This window comes from Haliaeetus leucocephalus, unplaced genomic scaffold (genome assembly GCF_000737465.1).
Source record: "Haliaeetus leucocephalus isolate CR32 unplaced genomic scaffold, Haliaeetus_leucocephalus-4.0 Scaffold373, whole genome shotgun sequence".
In the NCBI taxonomy this organism is placed as follows: domain Eukaryota; kingdom Metazoa; phylum Chordata; class Aves; order Accipitriformes; family Accipitridae; genus Haliaeetus; species Haliaeetus leucocephalus.
Window position 1 is genome coordinate 4,034,200 of NW_010972809.1, and position 18,581 is coordinate 4,052,780.

Below are 18,581 nucleotides of genomic sequence, written 5' to 3' on the forward strand. Positions count from 1 at the left end.
AGCCTGCTTGGCAGTTCTCACATTGTTTGGGTGAGCTGCACATGTTTTGTTTGCTGGGTGACACCTAAACTGTCGACAGAGATGCTGTTCATGTGTCACTAGCAGCAGTAACTGTTCCATCTTTGGAGGGTGTTTGTTTTCATTGCGCAGGTAGTTGCTTGAGTGAACTTTGGTTTAGCCTATGGTTACAGGGCAGCTAAGGCAGAGGCAGTCACAAACACCTTTTTTTCCTGTGTATTTGAATGTTTAAGTTTTTGTTTTCAGAGCCGTTGTGTAGAAAAGAGGTTACATCAGTGCGGATAAACCAGCCTAAAATTTGGAATCACGATGTGATGCACCAGGGCCAGAAGTAGGTGTGTGAACTGAGACCCTCACTTAGGTGGTGGTGTGTACAGTTTGGGCACGTGCATGTTTACTGTATGGAATTTTTCATCTAATATTTGTAAAGTGCATCTCCTCCCAGCTGACAATAAAATGTAACAGTGCATGTGTTCTTTTGCTTCATAATGTTTTGATGCAGAGGAAGAGATGCTGGGTTTGTAAATTCTGTATAAGCCATTGATTTGCTGTGGCCAAATGAGCTGTTGCTTGTCACCAGGGCGGTGTATTACTCCCTGTGTGCATTCGCCGTCTGTTTCAGTTGCGAAGGAAAATATGTTCCTTCAGTCTCTGTTATTTTCCTTCACACTTACAGCAGACTAGGAATACACACATGCCCTGTTAATATGAATCAGTTTGTGAGCTATGACTCGTTATGCTATAGTAACTTCATTTTTTGTAACAGCTATACGTATCTGTGATTAACAAAGATTGACTTGGCCAATGTTAGGGCTGTGACTAATGCCAATCTTGTTAGGCATTCATCATCCAGATTTATCTTCTTGTCAAAAGTTTTGTTAAATAAGGTTTCATCAAAAAAACATTGTCTTGCCATCAATTTTCCCCTGGCAGATGTATTGATTGAAGTAAATGCTTTTTTCATGCTACTCAAGGAACTGAGTGACAGATTGTGCACTGAATGCAATAAATACCGCTATTGTTCTTATTGTTACTATAATTATTACAGTATCACAATATCGACAGCAGCAGCATCTAATAATAGCAGAGACACCTCTATATACTAATAAAAAAATCCTTATCCTGTGTGAAAAGGTTTTCGAATCACCTGAATGATTGTTTTTATGAGATGGCCCAGAAATTGCTCCTCATTTCCCAGAGCAGAGCAGCCTTCTGTCAGGTTTGCCACTCCTCCTGCTAGAAATGTACATACCCATATTTATCTAGATGATTTTCTGAGGGATTAAAAAGCTTTTCATCACTGCGTGGTATGTGATTCACACATCTGCACAGGTAATGCATCAGAAAACAGTATCAGCCCCATAGAATAGCCTGTCCCAGTATTACATTCCTCTAGCCTGATGTGCATATCGGGCAATAGTTTAACTCACGTATCGCTATTTTAACGTAGATGCTTTTTCTTCATTGTCCCTCCCTCCTGTCCAGTCTCTGGGTACAGAAGGGTGCTAATTTTCTCTGAAAACTTTTTCTCCTCCATTGTTATTTTTTTTCTGCAGAAAAGATGCTAGCAGGGCTCACTCTAATATTGGACTGAAGGAGAGCCTTTTAGGATGGGCTTCCAAGCAGTGGGGATGTTGCTGACACCATTGGGGCTCGCTGTGCAGCTCCTGGAGCGTCAGGAGCTCCTCTGGGCTGTTTGCAACAGCCCCTTGCAGCATCCTCCTTTCCGCCTCGTAGTGTTCTTCCTTCCCGTTCCCTCTCCTCTCCCCTTCTCCGTTTCCTCAGCTGCCTTCCCACTTTCCTCTCCCGTACCCCCTGCTCGCTTACCTGGAGTGACTCCAGAACTGCCCCCATGGCCACCTTGGGTTCCCCTGGCAGCCCCAGGAGGGAAGCAGGACAGTGGGCTTCACCGGAGTCCTCCCGATGCCCAGGTTACCAGTCCCTTCCCACTGCTCCCACACCCAGACGAGCTTCATGTTATTAAGCACGGCGCCCCTCTAGGCCTTACAGCAGTTTTGTGGCGAGACAGCGACACAAAAGAAGCACTTTTTGTTGAGATGGCTGTTTGGAAACTGTGCTGGGGCATTGCCCGCTGCTAAAAGCCAGGGGCCAAGGTATCCTTAATGTCATCATCTGCAGCTGAGCGGGGAAGGAGCCGTTTGCAGAGTTGTAATTAAGAGGCGGTGCTGCTCACCGAGTAATATTGCAGTGATTGAAGAGCAGATCAGAAAATCATCATTTATGGTGCCAAAGATTTGTGGCAGATCATACACGTAGCAGGCTAAACTGACTATATGATTGCTGTATCTCTGAGAGCTGAAGAGCTACTCTAGTTATCAAAACTTAAAATAAATGAACAGTGGCTGTATGACCTACAGCCATCAAATTCTCTATTTGCATGCAATTTCCAAGAGGCATTCTCAATGTTCTATGTCTCTCCTTAGTACACATGTGCTAGAAATATGGAATAGTACTGAGCTGGTTTGTTCCAGCTTCGTACAAAAGGGGCCGTGACTGTGAGGCTACCACAAAGACAGTTCTGAAACAGAAAAAATAGTGTCACCTGCTTTTAGTCCTGTGGGTCTCCCCTGTAGTCAATGGTTCAGTGCAGTTAAAGCTCAGATCTCTTATATTTTCTTCTGGGTTTTCTAGGGAATGATTAATTTGGAAAGGAAAGAGAACTTCATTACCAATCTCTGTTTTTGTTCAGAGTGTTTAAGTGTTGTAATGAGTCTGTAAGATAACTGAGAAGATTTTTTTGAGGTCCTGGCTCAGTTATAGCCTCTGAATGTCATATCTTTTGCAAATTCGAAAGAAAGCAATAGAAGGGAATGGTTCAAATAGCTGTGAGGAGTTCTGAAGTCATTATTAAGGGAAAGAATTATTCTGTATGTTTTTGCATAGAGGTATACACCAGAATTAATTTTAATTTTTATGCAAGATAGAAACGGAAGCACATTTTCTGAATATCCAGTGTGGTTGCAGTAGTACCCTCAGATAACATGATTAGTATCGCAGACAGATCTCTGCCTAGTATGGGAGTGTGCAAAATACACAGTTCTACTGATACTCAGCTTATATCAAACATCAGTTTAGCTGTAGGGAACCATGCACTGGCTCCTGGTGCCTTATGTATTTTCTGAGATGGTTTCTGTGCAAAACAATGGAGTTGGCAATGTGTGTATATATGTGCAGAAGAACAAATTGCTGTATATCAGCTATTTACACAAGAGGTAGTGACTTTTGATTTAAACCATTTGTTTTGACTATGGTTTTTTGATATATTCCTAAGGAAAGGTCTTTTGTCAGTATGGCCAAAATGAATGATTGGCAGCAAAGTATAGCCTTTTAACTAAACTTGCTACTTTTTGTTTGTTGACTTGGGCATATTTATAAAAGTAGCTGTATTTCTTATTTATAAAAGTTGTTGAATATCTCAGCTTATTTTTTGAGTGTTAGAATGCTGGGGAAATGTGAATGTTCATATATTAGATGATACTATTTTGTATTTGCAAACCATGTCAGACTGCATTAGATTGGAAACCGTGATCTGATTACAACTACTAATACGCGTACTTATAATACAGCACATATCATTGCAACATGTCTTACAAGCTGTGAACAGAACTGAGTGCCAAAGATGGTTTCCCCTCTGATTCTGCATAGGATCTAAAGACAGCAACAGCAGCTGCAGTGGTCAAAATCTGAGAAGAAAAACTTGCCCATATTTATTTATTGTAACTGTATTAATGATGGTGTGGATTGTCACCATTTGGAATTTAATTTTGTATTAGCTTCTTTTTTAAAAAATAAAAACATGTTCAAATAAGATACTGTAATCTGATATAAATATTTAAAATCATCCATTTGAAGTAACCTGGTAAGCATGCTCTTACACCACTCCTGTATTTGCTTAGTCTCTCAGACTGTTCCTTGAGTGTTGACAGTTCCTCTTCAGCTTTAGAAATGTTTTTTCTGCTGACTAATTTAGCTTAGTCCACCAAAACTTTCTTTTCCCCTTTTTCTCACCCCCCCATCCTGACCAAGAGCAATAGGTAGCGACTGCTAACTAATGAATCTTTCTGGTGCCAGTGAAGGTTTTGATTATATGCCCAGCCTCCAAATAGAGCCCTTTTTGATTTTCTTGTGAATAGGAGGAGGAGAAAATATCATACTGGGGCCTCATGTCCTGAGGCTAGAGGACTAGTCTTACTTCAGTTCAGTGACGGACATTTTTTTTTAATTGGCTGGAATTTTTTACGTGAAAATGTTTCTCTCCTTATTTGAAACAACCGGAGTAGATGGAAAAGAAAGCTGACATTGCAGGTTTCAGAATTGATGAAGCCTGTGCCAGTTACAGCCGCTCTACCCTTCCTGCGCTATGGGCCCAGGAGTTCTGCTCGTTTTTAGACTGTGCAGCACAGGGGCGTTACAGGGACAAAGAAACCTGGCCTGCTGGTAGCCAAGGAGCTAGAGCCATCTGTAAAATGAAGAGCTGCAAATGCCAGGCATTTAAAAATCGGGAGTTAAATTATTACTCTAGATCCTTACTCTTCCCTTGCATTTACATGGAAGAAATTGTAAATGCTACTATCTTGGACTGTATCTACTTGCCACTCACTTCTGGGCTCTTTGGCTTTCAAAATTATCTCAACATCACAAGGGCTTCCTTCTTCTAAAATGAAGGCTGAGGTTTGCAAATAAATCACATGACATCCTGACAAAAATAATTACTGTGGGGTAGGTAACAAACCATTAGATCATGGTTACAATTTGACTTTCCAGCATAAGGTGCTAGAGGAATCTTCACTCAAATGAATGGTAGCACCAATGACAGCATAAACAATTTTTTTACTATTTGCTCAGGTGCTCTAGAGAGTTGGTTAGACATCTACTTCTTCAGAGAAGATCAGTGTTCTTAAATAGCCTTCTTAGAATAAATGCAGATTGGTATCTAAGTTGTTGAGGTTTGGCTTGGGAGATATATGCACCCTGGAAGATAAAGAATAGGCAGGATGGACCGTTCAGCCCTTAACCTTCCTTGTGAGATGCTGAGAAGTGAGAAGACACGAGTGTCAGTAGTGGTTTTGTGATGCTGACCTCCTCTGGAAACTTTGATTCATTTTAAAGAGGAACCAAGCAGTTGTCAGATGTTGCCGTCTTGCAGTCTTTAGCAACCAAACCTAGAAGTCAAATTCTCTGGTCTAAGTTTGCTCAAAGTCACTTCCTTTCACATTTTTAAGGACTGCTAGAGTGAGTTATACCGAAGTCATTGGCCTAGGGATCTGGTCTATCTCATGGGTGGACATCTTCCAGCTTACCATTATTTGTTCTTTTCCTGTTTTCCTGCTGGAGGGAGAAGACAGAAGGGTTCAGGGAAGCAGATCTGTTGGGTCTAAAGTGATTGCCACCTCGTGGCCCCATGCCTGTGGGCACAGGCGGCTCGCTGGCACCACGGCAGAGTGCCAGTTCGTGCAGGTTCTCTGTGTTTCTGGCTGTCTGTGCGTGGAGCAGTGGGTCATGGAGCGGGTCCTGGGCTGAAGCCCTGCAAGGTAGCTCAGGGTGGACTTCACAGAGTCAGCTTGCACTCCTGGGAGCTTTGCTAGGAGACATGTTACCCGACTTCAGCTTTGGACTGGGGCTGGCTGTGAGTGAGCCCCTATTCCGTGCCAGGTCAGAGAAATCCCACGTCACATCACTTACCACCTGGTTGGCACCACTTTGTCTCTTTTTGAAGCACAGCCAAGCAGAGAGACTGGGGTGAAGGCTGTGCGGAGCCCTCAAAAAGAGTGATGTGTACTTAAATGATTTTTCTTCTTCATTTTACCTAAGAACGCAAGAAATCAATGCTCAGAAGTTACCTGATTGAGAACTGTAGCATTGTAGACCAGATTTCTTGATGCATGTGGAAGAGAAGCATGTATCCTTTCATACGATAAGATGTATTCGACTGTTGCTTATCACCATGGACAAATATATTGCACTTTCTTGCTGAAACAAGCTGACTCAGTTTCCCTGCTTTTATGTAATTAATGACGTTTTTGCTGTCTGCTGTGGTGTGATTTTCAAAGATGTGTGAAATGGCAAAACAGACTGATAGAATGACAAGTGGCAACAGTTCGTCCTTCCTTAGAGAGTCTTGTCCAAAAGTGGACAGGCTTAGGCCCTAACCCCAGGCTGGCAGAAGGGGGTCAGATGCCAGAGAATCCCCCTGCAGCACCTGCAGTCAGAGCATGCCTTTGCATGAGACTGTCAGCATTGAGAAGGGAGGTTTTCCTTGCATGTTGCCCTCAGCTCTGCCTGTCGCTGCTTTACAGAATGGCTCAAAGGGAAAGTGCCTTTTTTCCCCTCTCCTTTTGAGAAGGGAGCAGAGGGAAGAAACAGAAAACTATGGTGTTTTGATCCACCTATTTCTTATTCTAGTTGCATAAACACAGCAGAGTATTTCTCTAAATTAAATTAAGCAAACCTTTCATGTTCTCTCCTTGCTTCAAGAAAGCTAATGTGGCTGCTCGCAGATTTGCAGCTACGGAGAAGACAAAGATCTGTAGTGTGCACAGACTCAAGTGCTGAGCAGTGTCGTGCTGAAAGAACCTGCGTGAGCTTTAATAGAGTATAAAAGCTTTCTGGGCACCAAGCAAAAATCTGTTTAAATCCCTGACAGGGATGAGAGCACAGCATGTATTATCAGCATATGCACAGAGACGGGAAGGCTCTCAAAACATTTGCATTTTGGATTTGCTGTAATTAAAAGGTTTCAACCTTTCCAAGAAGGTTGAAATGGTGGAAGAATTCACCTTTTCCCTGTCTCCACACAAATATTTAGGGCTCTTCCCTTTTCTCTGCATGTGTGCCTGACTTACACTGATCCTAATGACGATTTTTCTTGAATGTAAAGGATGTGAAAACCCATAGGCTTCTCCTTCATACGTACAATCATCATTTGGTACTCAGATTGTGACAGTCCCAAGTGTTCCCTGCCCCACACAGTGAAGGACTGACCCCCAGTGTGCACGGCACTGAACACAGAGCAAAAAGGTCGTCCCCATGCTGCAATTCCTAATGAAAGCAGACCCTTTTCCTCACAAGCACATGTATAGGGCTGCGTATCTTGAGAGATTAGTGCCTGCACAGACCCCAGATAAAATGCGACAGGCGCCTGTGAGGCAGAATGATGCAAGCTGAACTGGAGCAGAAAATTATGCTCGTGGATCAGTGGTGAACAGGTCAGATGATGACGTAGTACGTATGGGTTCTTTGGGGGGGAAATGACTGTTTCAGGAAGATTTGACTATGGGCAAGTTTTGTCTAAGATTTCCCTTATTTTGATAAATAATTTGCCAGACTAAAATCTCTCTGCAAAGAGTCTGTGTAACTCAAGGAGGACTATTACATTAGTGATCTGTATCAAGTGGCATAGCTGGAGCTACCAGTTAGAGGAATATAGGGCAGGTAGATGAATGCTTTCTCCAGTATCAAACAGATGCAGAAAAAAATTATTCAGGAGCAGGAAAAGAAGTGCTATAAGGTTGAAAATGTCAACTCAGTCACAAGGAGCAGTCTGTACAAAGATGAGAGAGAAAAGTGAGAAGGAAAGACCATAGCCGCTGAATAGAGGATTCCTGCCTAATATAAGAGGAAAGTGAGTACATCTCTACTTATCTGATTAAGTAGAAGGTAAATAGGAGCAAGTTAAAGGGAGATCTTTCCCTTCTTGGTTGTTAACTAGATGTGACTGCCACTTCAGTGGTGACAGCCCTCCCTCCAGTTTCAGCTACTCAAATAGCAGCAGACAAAGACTGGGAATAGGCAGTGTGGATAAGCTAGTTATTGAATGTTTGGACTGTGACCCCCTTCTTCTTCCAGTCAAGCTGTTAAATATTCATGTAAGTGGGCTCAGACGGATCCCTGCCAGCTGTCTGTATTTATAGGACTTCATCCAAACAGCTCCAAAACATGTAAAATTTTATCCTCACAACAGCTCTTTAAAGAAAAAGGGATTTCTCACCTATCTGAAGGGAAGAAGAATCAAAACACAAAGCAATTTAGCGAATAACCTGATTTATTCATCTGGACTCAGCAGACAGGATCCAAATGCAGCTCTTTTAAGTGCCAGGCCCAGCTATAGCCCAAGGCTTTTAAGGCAAAGATCATATTTAGCACTATGAGGTGTTGTATAGCTCACCTAATATTGCTCATTAAGCATAAAAAAAATCTTTGTATGCAACTCAAAAGGAAACTGGAGACTCTGTCACTGTATGTGTGTATGGGTACAGAATGAAAGTATTTGACGAGGAGAAATCAATAATAGAACCATTATTTAGGCATCTCAGCCTGCACTGCATTCAGTTGCACACCTTGATGGCCAGATAAAACAGGACCATTATGTAAGCTTCAGTAAACAGTGTGCCCATATGGGCAATTTGTGAGGGAACAGATTGTCACAGCTACGTTTGACCTGTTTTAGAGCAGTCCTGGCTCTCCCTTGGCACCGTGGATGCGCTGTTGACATTTCAGCAGAGCTGCTTCGAAAAAAATGAGTGCCATTGTCAGAATAGCGTGGCATTTTATGAGTGAGAATCAATTTCTACATTTTGAGTCAAGCAACAAGCCCAGTACTTCTCCGTCTCTCCAGTCAGAGCCTCTTGAACAGTCTGAACGGGAAAGATGAAGGGACAACACCATTAAGAACACAAACCCAGACTTTTCAGTGTACCTACATTGAGTTACTGTGTACATGCGGTCATGTTACTCATATGCTTCAGGGGTTTGAATCTGAAGCTCAGGTTCAGCTCTCAGAAGCCCACACACTGGCAGGTTATCACAGAAGAGATGTGAGATAGCTGAGTGGGGGTGGTTGGTTTCATACCTGCTCCCAGAAGGTGGCAAATGTGGGGTAGCAGTCCACCTTACATTAGCTTACTTTGTTACCTGTCTACGCCCTCACCTTCGTGCTATTTTTAGGCATGAGTGCATTCTGAAAATAAAAAAGGATATATTTTCATTGTGGTGCTCAAGAAACTCGTACATGCGTTTGGGGAACAGGTCAGAGGGGATCTTTGTGCCTTTACCACCATATTGTAATGTTTTCTTCTTCCGAGGATCTTTCTCCTTGGCTTAGTGTTTAAGAATAAGCTCGAGGCTTTCAGCTTATTCAATCGATATATTTTTATTGGTGATTTTTTTTTAAACTGTTTTTCAGGCATTGGAAAAAATGTCATCTGTGACCGAACAGCAACTCCCCTGGATGCCTTTAGGATGATGACCGCGGCTCATTATTACCCAAAGCTCATGAGCATCATGGGGAACGTCTTGCGCTTCCTGCCCGCTTTCGTGAAGATGAAGCAGCTGATCCAGGAGGGTTACGTAGGGGAGCTGCTGGTGTGCGAGGTGCAGGTTCACAGCGGAAGCCTGCTAGGCAAAAAGTACAACTGGAGCTGTGATGACCTGATGGGAGGTGGGGGCTTGCACTCGGTTGGCACCTACATCATTGACCTCCTGACCTTCCTCACGAGCCAGAAGGCTGTGAAAGTGCACGGGTTGCTCAAGACCTTCGTGAAGCAGACAGACCACATCAAGGGGATACGGCAGATCACCAGCGATGACTTCTGTACGTTTCAGATGGTCCTGGAAGGTGGTGTGTGCTGCACGGTGACACTCAACTTCAACGTCCCGGGAGAGTTCAAACAAGACATTATTGTGGTGGGTTCGGCAGGACGGCTGATTGTAATAGGCACTGATCTCTACGGACAGAGCAACAGCTCTTCTCAGCGGGAGCTCCTGCTAAAGGACTCCACGCCAGTCAGCAACTCCTTACTTCCAGAGAAGGCCTTCAGTGACATCCCATCTCCCTACCTCCGGGGCACCATTAAGATGGTTCAAGCAGTCCGGCAGGCATTTGAGGACCAGGATGACAGGAGGACCTGGGACGGGAGGCCCCTTACGATGGCTGCCACTTTTGACGACTGTCTGTATGCCCTGTGTGTGGTGGACACCATTAAAAAGTCAAACCAGCTGGGGGAGTGGCAGAACATTTCAATCATGACTGAGGAGCCAGAACTGAGCCCAGCATACTTAATCAGCGAAGCCATGCGGAAGAGCAGGATGTCTCTGTACTGTTAGCTCCTCTCAGCTCATAGGAAAGAATAGGAACCAGACAGCTCTTGAAGGAAATGGTAATTCAGCCCCTGTGAAGGGCTTGGGCATCTTAGAAACAGCTGAGGATACAGGAGATGGTGTTTGGATCAACTAAATCCGTGGGTGGCTAAATGCCAAAGTGATAAGGTCCTTAGAAACGCCCAAAACAGATAGGAGACTTAAGAGCTGACATAACTGTTTTAATAACAGTATTAGCTGGCTGATTGGAAAGATGTATCATGGACTCATCTCCTGCTTGCAGGTGCTTTAGATTATCCACTTGTGTTTACTGTGAAAGGTTGGGAAGATCCTTTTAGATTTTCCTTACCTACCAGAGGGCTGTGAAGGTACTGTCATGTCATCAAATTTTCTGTAGTGTCTGACATGAATGGTTCCTACCATGACAGCTGACACCATCGTGCTGTAGTACTACACCTCTAACCAACACACAGAATAATAGGACTTGTTATGAAAGTGGCACATGATATGGAAAATCTCGGCAGCTCACTTTTCATATAGCTTGTTAGGAGTTTCTCTGTGTTGGTTTAGCTAGTTGTTTTTTGTTTTGTTTTGTTTTTTTTAAAGCACAATTAAGTAGGAAAATGTGTGGCTTTTAAAACAAAGCAGTCCTCAACCACAGTGCATATGCCCTGATATTGGGGGAGGGAGGGTCTTCTGTGAGCTCCCAGTAAGCTTCAGTGTTAACTGCACAGATTTGCTGATTAAAATGGGTCGTGCAAAACCTTCATGGATGGCAGGTGGCATGACACAGTAGTGATTGTGGGGTTTATTATACAGCTGAACTCAGGCTAGTATTATGAAGGTTTACACACCATTTCCTGTGTCTGGGACTGACTTTTGAGTGAATTCATTGTGCATTTTGGTTTTAGGTGGAAAATGGTAGAAATCCGACCCAAAACTGTATAATGCTTAGATGGGTGGTGTTCTTTTAAACCTTTGTGAACTCACACTTGAGATGCACACCAACAGTTAATTTCATATAGCTCAACCCAGAAGCTTTCACCTCCTTTCACCTCCACCAAGTGGTGAGTGTGAGTGAAAAACAAAAGGGATGAGGAAATTTCCCATCCATTTCCAGGGAAAACAATTACATAAGACCCCCACCTCTTCACCTCCTTAAAGTGGCCAGCTACTGGTACTGTAGTAATCTTTCCCTGTCATCAGTGCAGGGATGGACAAACTTTTTTGATATGTTTGTCCTGTTCTTCTTTTTAATATTTTAGATTGCAGTCTTGAAATGATATATTCTTTTGAGAATATATTCTTGAAAGAATATAGTGAAAGACATATGAATTATCCCAGTAAACAGGGATACTGCTTTTCTGCATAAAGCTGCTCCAGTGCTTATGTGTTTACAGTGCTAGGTCCTCAGGCAGGGAAAAAGTAGAACACAAGCATATAGGACTAAATTATATCAAACTTGAGAAAAACCTTTTCAGGGTTTTTTGTTAATTTTGACTAGGGGAAAGAAGAGAACATTTAGATAAGCAGTAAATTAAAAGAGAGAATATGACCCTCTTTCTCAAGGGCATCATATTAGTGTGCCGTTTTAGGTTAGAAAGAGAACTGTCAGAATAATTTAGATTTTTTAAAAAGCACTTACAGTTTTGCTATTTTTAGGACCACTAAGGGCTTCTCTAGGGCTTCTCCTACAAATGACTCCATCTGATTGCTGTATGCTCCTGCCTGTCCTTTGCCCAGTTTCAGAGCTTCATGTTTTTGAACACGAGATCAATAGTGTCGTTCACCTCATCTGACTTTAGCCAGCTGAAAGTTGGGTGTCTTGTCCTGATCAGCTGTGCAAGGACACAGTAGTCAATACAGAGAGAACTCTCCAAAGGCTGACTCGGTTCATTCTGAGATTGATACAGAAGGAGGTGCCCATTGGAAACTCCTGTCCTCCTCCTTTGCAGAGAATCTTGGCTTCTAAATTTTTAGGTGGCTGAAGTTAGGAAACTTGACTCCCACCCCAAAATTATTAATGCGTGCTTAATTTTTGAAGAGCATATGTGTGACTTTTCATGAAATATTCCCCAAAGTGTAATAGTGTGACTGATGAAGGAATAATGTAATACTGCAAAACCACACCCAAACAGAGAATTGTTTCTGTCCATGTTGTTCTGCTAGTTCTAGCAACTGTCTCTGGGGCTGACCACTGCTGCCAAGACCTTGGACAAGCTTTCACCGTTCCTTCTTGGAAGCAGCCCTTGACAAGCTTGGATGTTTTTCCTAAAAATGAATTTCTCTGAGAATTCCTGAGGTAGTATCTGTGCCAATAGGAATTTCCCATTATAATTGTCATGGTATACCATGCTACCCAGTTCCTGCCCTGAAAAACACACAGAGAAATGCAGAAGAGAGAATTTGATCAAGAAATCATATATCTCTCTCCCCTGAAAAATGGGATTAGGCCCAAGGAAATCAAGAGGGTTTTCCTATAGTAAGGCAAAAGCCATTTATTGAAAATAGTGGCTAGTTCCAAGTCATGAATGCAAGCCCAGTGGATAATTAACCATGTCTGGTTAAACATCATCCAAAACTGGAACTAAACATGGACCAAAAAGTTTGTGAGTCTTGCTTCTTAGTGGTTTGGCCATTGTGCTGGAATTGTTGTTCATGTCTTTGCACCTCGTTTTGGTTCACAAATGTTGACAGTTTTTTCCTATCTGTATTTTCTTTTTTTTCTGTGTCTTTCTGGGGTTTGTGATGCCAGCTGCAAGAAGATATGCTGGAATCCTGTTCCCTGCACCTGCAGTGAACAGTCCCCAGGCGAGACACAGTGTATAGGGATAGTACTACTGAGCTCAACCTTTCTGTCCCAGATCCAAAGGTTTAGGTGACAGGCATCATCCATCCTCCGTGCAGACTTACTGATGCAGATAGTGCTGCTTAGCAGAAAGCAAATCTAATGCTTTGGTTACGTAGCCGTCTGATGCTAGTATTAGTACTGGCTTGCAAATGGGTTGAATCCTGTACAGCTCGTTGTGTGACCACAGTGCTGGCCCCAGAGAGGCAGGCAGAATGAGCAGAGGCAGGGTTGGACCTCCTCTTCTGATGACAACAGAGATCTTATGCTAGATTTAGGTAAAGTTGTTACCTAACTGGGATGGCAGCAGTAACTGCATAGGCTCAGGATTGTATGACAGTTTTTCCATTCTCTAGGAGGTGAAGGTGCTGTAGTGTCATGTGTAAAGATAGTAAACTTCCACCTGGCTTAGAGGGGGAAGGAATTGGTTTATTTATAGAATGTATATTACTGTTCTGATAAATCGTTACTTTACAGTCTGGGATCTTTCTTGGCAGCATCAAGCCCTCTGCTCTTTTGGTACAGTTGACAGCACATTGGATTGCCCTAAGTAGCCTCTCGAGTTCACGCTGAGTTTAAAATTTGGGCAGCAGATAGCAGAGATGTACTTGATTGAACTCAAAAGCGGTACCGCACCAGGAAACACATGTTTGGAATTGCACTTTTAATGCTGTTCTCTAATGCTGTGCCACAAGGTTTGAGATGAATGCTGCTAGAACTGGTGCAGGCCTAATAGCCAAACTGCGGCTACTGCTGGAATTTACAGTAGCCCTCAAATGAGCTTGTTCATACACTAGGTAAGAAATGTTCATTCCTCTTTCCCAGGGCTGCTGTTGGAGAGGCTCTTTCCTTTGCATTCAACCTGTGCGCATAGGATACTGAACGTTGGTCTGTTGCCAAAGACAAAAAGAGCCAAAGGGGAGAGCCCAGGTGAAATGTTCTGCTGCTCTGCAGGGGTCTGTTCCAATGCTTGGACGGTCAGCTGAGAGAGGATGTCTTATTTGACATGGGAATTGCATTGGGGTCCACACCCAGGGTAGGGCAACCCTACGCTGTGTGACAGGAGGGCACAACTGAAGTCCTTCCGTGTGCCCGAAGGGAGAGTGGTGACTGCAGCAGGGAGCGACAGGAAGGTGTCTGCAGTCTGGTACCTATATGCGTGTGCCAACAGGGAGAATATGCTGGTCATGTGGAGGGTGAGGGCTGCACCTCCTGAGGGGGATAGCAGCAGCCTTGCTACACCTCTGTGTTTGGGAGCCAGGGAAGGGACCGTGCCCTTTGGGAAGCAGCATCCGTCCTGTACTCCTGCTAGATCTGTGCATGTCCTCAGTGCTGAACTCAGTGAAGTCCTATCTGGAGGCATAAGAACCTGCAAGAGCTTGGGGTTTCCTATATCTAATATCATGCATGTGTTAAATTAGTAGTACTTTAGCTGTGTAGTTAGAAAATATCAAGTAGAGATGATACGTCCTTACCCATGCAGCCAATATGGCAGAGAATCAGGGCATGCATAGACGAGTTTAGGCTCAGGATGGGCTGCTGCAGAGTTCATCCTTTGCTTTGGCCAAAAGCATGAGAAATTCCTGCCCAGCCAGCATAGGGCAATCAGAGGCACTCTCCACTTTGTACTTAGTGTTTCCTTCTTTTGGATAGCTTTCGAGTCAGTGACTGTACAAGTAAACAGCTGTCCTGGAAGTTCAGCCATTCAAAAAAGGAGGCTTTTCTGCTGCGTGTGGTCACAGCACAAGGACAATTCAATTTCTCTGTTGCCTTGTTTATTTTTGTGTCCATACAAATGTGGAAAAGGCCCAGACAATTTAAAATGACTCATTTCTCTACCAAAAAAAAAAAAAAAAAGGCAGATTTTATTTAATGGGTAAAGATAAACATAGTATCTTGATGGTATCTTTGCAGAGATTCAGAAATTACTGATGACAGACTTTCTCATTGCTGGGATTTTTTATATTTGACTTTTATCTATGGCCTTCAATACGAAATATCACAAATTATGGAGTCTATTCACTGTTAAGTTCTGTATTTACAAGGGTTTAAAAGTACCCAGCAGACTTTTGGTTTTGTGCAGATACTCGACACTGGTATGATGTTCCAGTGGCCCAGTGATGTACCCTTAAGTATGTATGAAACTCAACACTGGACTATTTGACCTCTACAGTGCTCTCTCGGTATCTAGGACTAGTTGTGAAATGGCAGGATTATTCAGGACAGCAGCTTCTTGTTGTTGTTGAATTTGTAACTTGTGGGGAGCAAAGTTTGTAAATTTTAGAGATGAAGTACGACTGAAGAATAATTGGCAGTCTTATCTGCTTTAAAATTTCCTCTCTCTTGAGCTGCTGGATGAAGTCTGTCCAATAAAAATAATTTCCTCTTAACAATAACTGCCCACTTCCATTTGCTCATGAATAGAAGTTTTAAGTAAATGGGACTATACATAATGCTGCATTCATGAGCCGATGTCATAACCTCATGACTTACTGAGTGTATGAAGCCAGAGTCCAGGCAAGTAATGACTTTTCTGAAGCTGCCAAATCGAAGCCTTGGGGTTGGGGAATGAAGGATATCAACTTGAGTCAAACTGAAACAGCCTTTATTCAGCATTTTCAGTTAAATGAATAAACAGAATGGCTGTGGTCAATCCAAAACTGAACACAAAACATGTTTGTAGATTATATACATTTTTTCTTTTGGGATTAAGTTCCATTTTTAAAGAATGCTGTTTTGAAATGAAAAGTTTAAAAATATCCATCCATTATGTTTTGGCATGTGTGAAATTAACTGTTTGTGGTTGGGTGTGGGCTTTTTTGGTTGCGTTTTTTGGTTGTTTTTTTTTAAGTTCATACTTTAAAAAAACCCATCCATTAGGTTTAAGGATGTTCAGTGAATGCAGCTGCCCTTGGGCAGGTTTGGCTCTGAACCTGCAGCCTCGCAGTGTCATGCAGCGACCCCATTTCTAACATCTGAATTTGGCCATTTGAGTTTAATTTGTGTCTTCTTGTGGCAGTGCGAAAACTGGTTCATTACATGGAGTTGGCTACAGATAATCAACATACTTTTTGCAGCAGTGCCAGCCATCGTCTTTAAAAGCACTTAAGTCTATTAACTTGTTTACCATGGTTATTTATGACCTTCCAGCCATGTGCTGTCCATTACTTCCTTTTCTTTTTACATCAGCCGTCAGACGCGCTTCCCTCCCCTTTCTGTTTCTCATTCCGTTGCAAGCCACGAGGCGTCTCCCTTGTTTCCCACTGAGCTCATGCTCAGTCTGTGTTACACATGGCATACAGGGTGGCTAACCTACAACTTGAAGTAACTTTTAACACAGATTCGTTAAAGAATATGTTAGCACCACAACTGCTCAAGTACGTGGCATACTGAATGCCTAGCCAGGGCAGGAATCAAAGCTCCCTGCTATGCTGTGCTTCACAAGCGACCCTCACTGTTTCTCTCTGTACTGGTTTTCTTTTATTTGATTTTGAAAATGAGAATATGTTCAGTTTGTTGCTGTGTCAATATTAAGTATATATTTATTGTTTTTCAGACATACATACGTATATATAAATGCTATATATATATATAATGTCAACGCATGGACATATGTACAGTAGATATTTTAAAGAGCTATTTATCAAGAAAAGTAAGTGTTATAAGTAAACAGAGTTTATATTTTATATATTATGTAGATAGCAAAAAAAAAGTGGTTAAATTATAGTAGGACTTTTGGGGGCAGGGTTGGAAAAATGGGCAAGGACTGGTTCTAGCATTTTAAATAGCCAAACTACTTTGTACAGAAGCGGCCTGCTGTGCCTCTCGGCTGCAATATCTGTTTGTTTCTTCTTCTGGAAGATGATGTGCATTGTTACTTTTACATTGCTTGGGGAATGTAGTTAGTTTATTCTCAGCCAACTGATATGTGCTGCTTAAAACATGGTTTCCTGCTGTTCTGCATATTTGCATTGATGGAATAAAAGGATCTTAACTGGCAAATAAAGACGTAAAAGGATATTATCTCAACTGTCTATCATTTTTCCCCACACTTGCATTTTGGGGGGTGGGGTAATAACCATCACCTTTGCCTGGTTTCTGGCTTGCCTGTTAAGTTCAACACGTCAGAGTAAAATACACGGGCTTTGTGCTTGGGGGCGGGGATGGCGATGGCGGGAGAGAAAGAAGAAGGCTTAACACTAAGCTATTTGAAGGTTTAGTGTTATGACAAGGACTGAACTAACACCTGCTGGAGTGATGCATCCTGAGGAGACAGTTGGTTTTACTGCCAAAGGATGCGAGTATGTCCAGTGGCATAGCAAAATGGGGGTATTGGAAATCCCTGCTGAGCACAGCCTGGAGATCCTTTCTCCTGGATTTCCTTTTTCTCCTGGATCCTTTCTCTCATCCTTTCTCCAGCACAGCCTGGAGATCCTCCTTCTACCTCCCCAGCGGTGTCCTGGGATGCCTTTGCCTTCCCTGTCCTCAGCTCCCTCCAGTGACATCCCCCTGCCTACCTGGATCCTTGCTCTCATTCACCAGCAGCTGTCAAGTCTTTCCGCTTACCCCAGTGCTCCTTTTCTCCCCTGTACGTGGGTGTGTCATCAGCCTAGTAAGGAGCTTGTTACTCCAGCCCCTCTGATGCTGGAGGAGACCTCACTTGAGTATGAAGCAGAAGATAATATGAAGCAGTGGGAAGTTCTAGGCTCTGAGGAAATATTTATTGCCCCTGTGATTGATTTGTAAAAATGATAGAGCATTTCCTATGTTGCTTTTCTATTTTACAGCAGAGCACACAGAAGGATCTTGGAATCTACTCGTGTCAGTGCTCACTCATTTCCCAGGCACTACGAAAGTACAGCAAATCCGAGGCACAAATCTGTGAAGGGATGGGAAATCATCATCACTTAGAATGCATACTCCCCTCAGATCACATGATCTTGTGAAGTGGACACTGTATTTCTCATACATATAAAAGTTTACAGGATGGGTATAGCATTTACTTCATCCCAGAAATGCAGCATGTTAAGAATTTCTACTACTGCCATTGCAGCTATCACGTTTCAAAGATGTACCGATGTTTATTTAAACATACATTTTTGTCAGTGTTAATACACATTTTCTTAGGCTGAAGAGAAGAAAAGCACAAAGCAAGGAAGAATCGGTGCCCAGGTCTTCAGGAATTATATTTTAATGTTTGCCTTGCCCTCATGAGCAAATGTAGTATAACCTTGCTCAGGTTTCCAGATCACTGTCTCCAACTAATCAATTAGGCACTGAAATAAAACAGGGCCAAATTTTATGGTATATCCTTTCCTATCAACTTCATAGTAAAAAAAGGCCTACTTCTATTTCAAAGATTAAAACATAGAAGTCTTCATAAAACAGCACCTAGGGGAGCAATTACTGTGAAAGAGTGTCAGAGATACAGTGGGATTATTAGTACACAGTTACAGCACACAATATGTAACTGTATAGGTAAGTGCAAATGCAGGAGCCAGTATAAACATTCCACACTAATGAGGCTACATAAATGCTAAGGTAAACATTTTCAAATGTGGGTCAGCATAGTGAGACACTTAAGTGTAGATTTATCAAC

General features: G+C 42.6%; 1 protein-coding gene across 1 annotated transcript; it reads left to right on the top strand.

Annotated features, from left to right (window-relative positions):
* Positions 1-9,225: 9,225 nt before the first annotated feature.
* GFOD1 (glucose-fructose oxidoreductase domain containing 1) lies at positions 9,226-14,088 on the top strand. Its single transcript, XM_010573207.1, has 2 exons — positions 9,226-10,193; positions 13,808-14,088. The coding sequence occupies exon 1, from the start codon at positions 9,277-9,279 to the stop codon at positions 10,138-10,140; it is 864 nt and encodes a 287-aa protein (XP_010571509.1). The 5' UTR covers positions 9,226-9,276; the 3' UTR covers positions 10,141-10,193; positions 13,808-14,088.
* Positions 14,089-18,581: the final 4,493 nt, after the last annotated feature.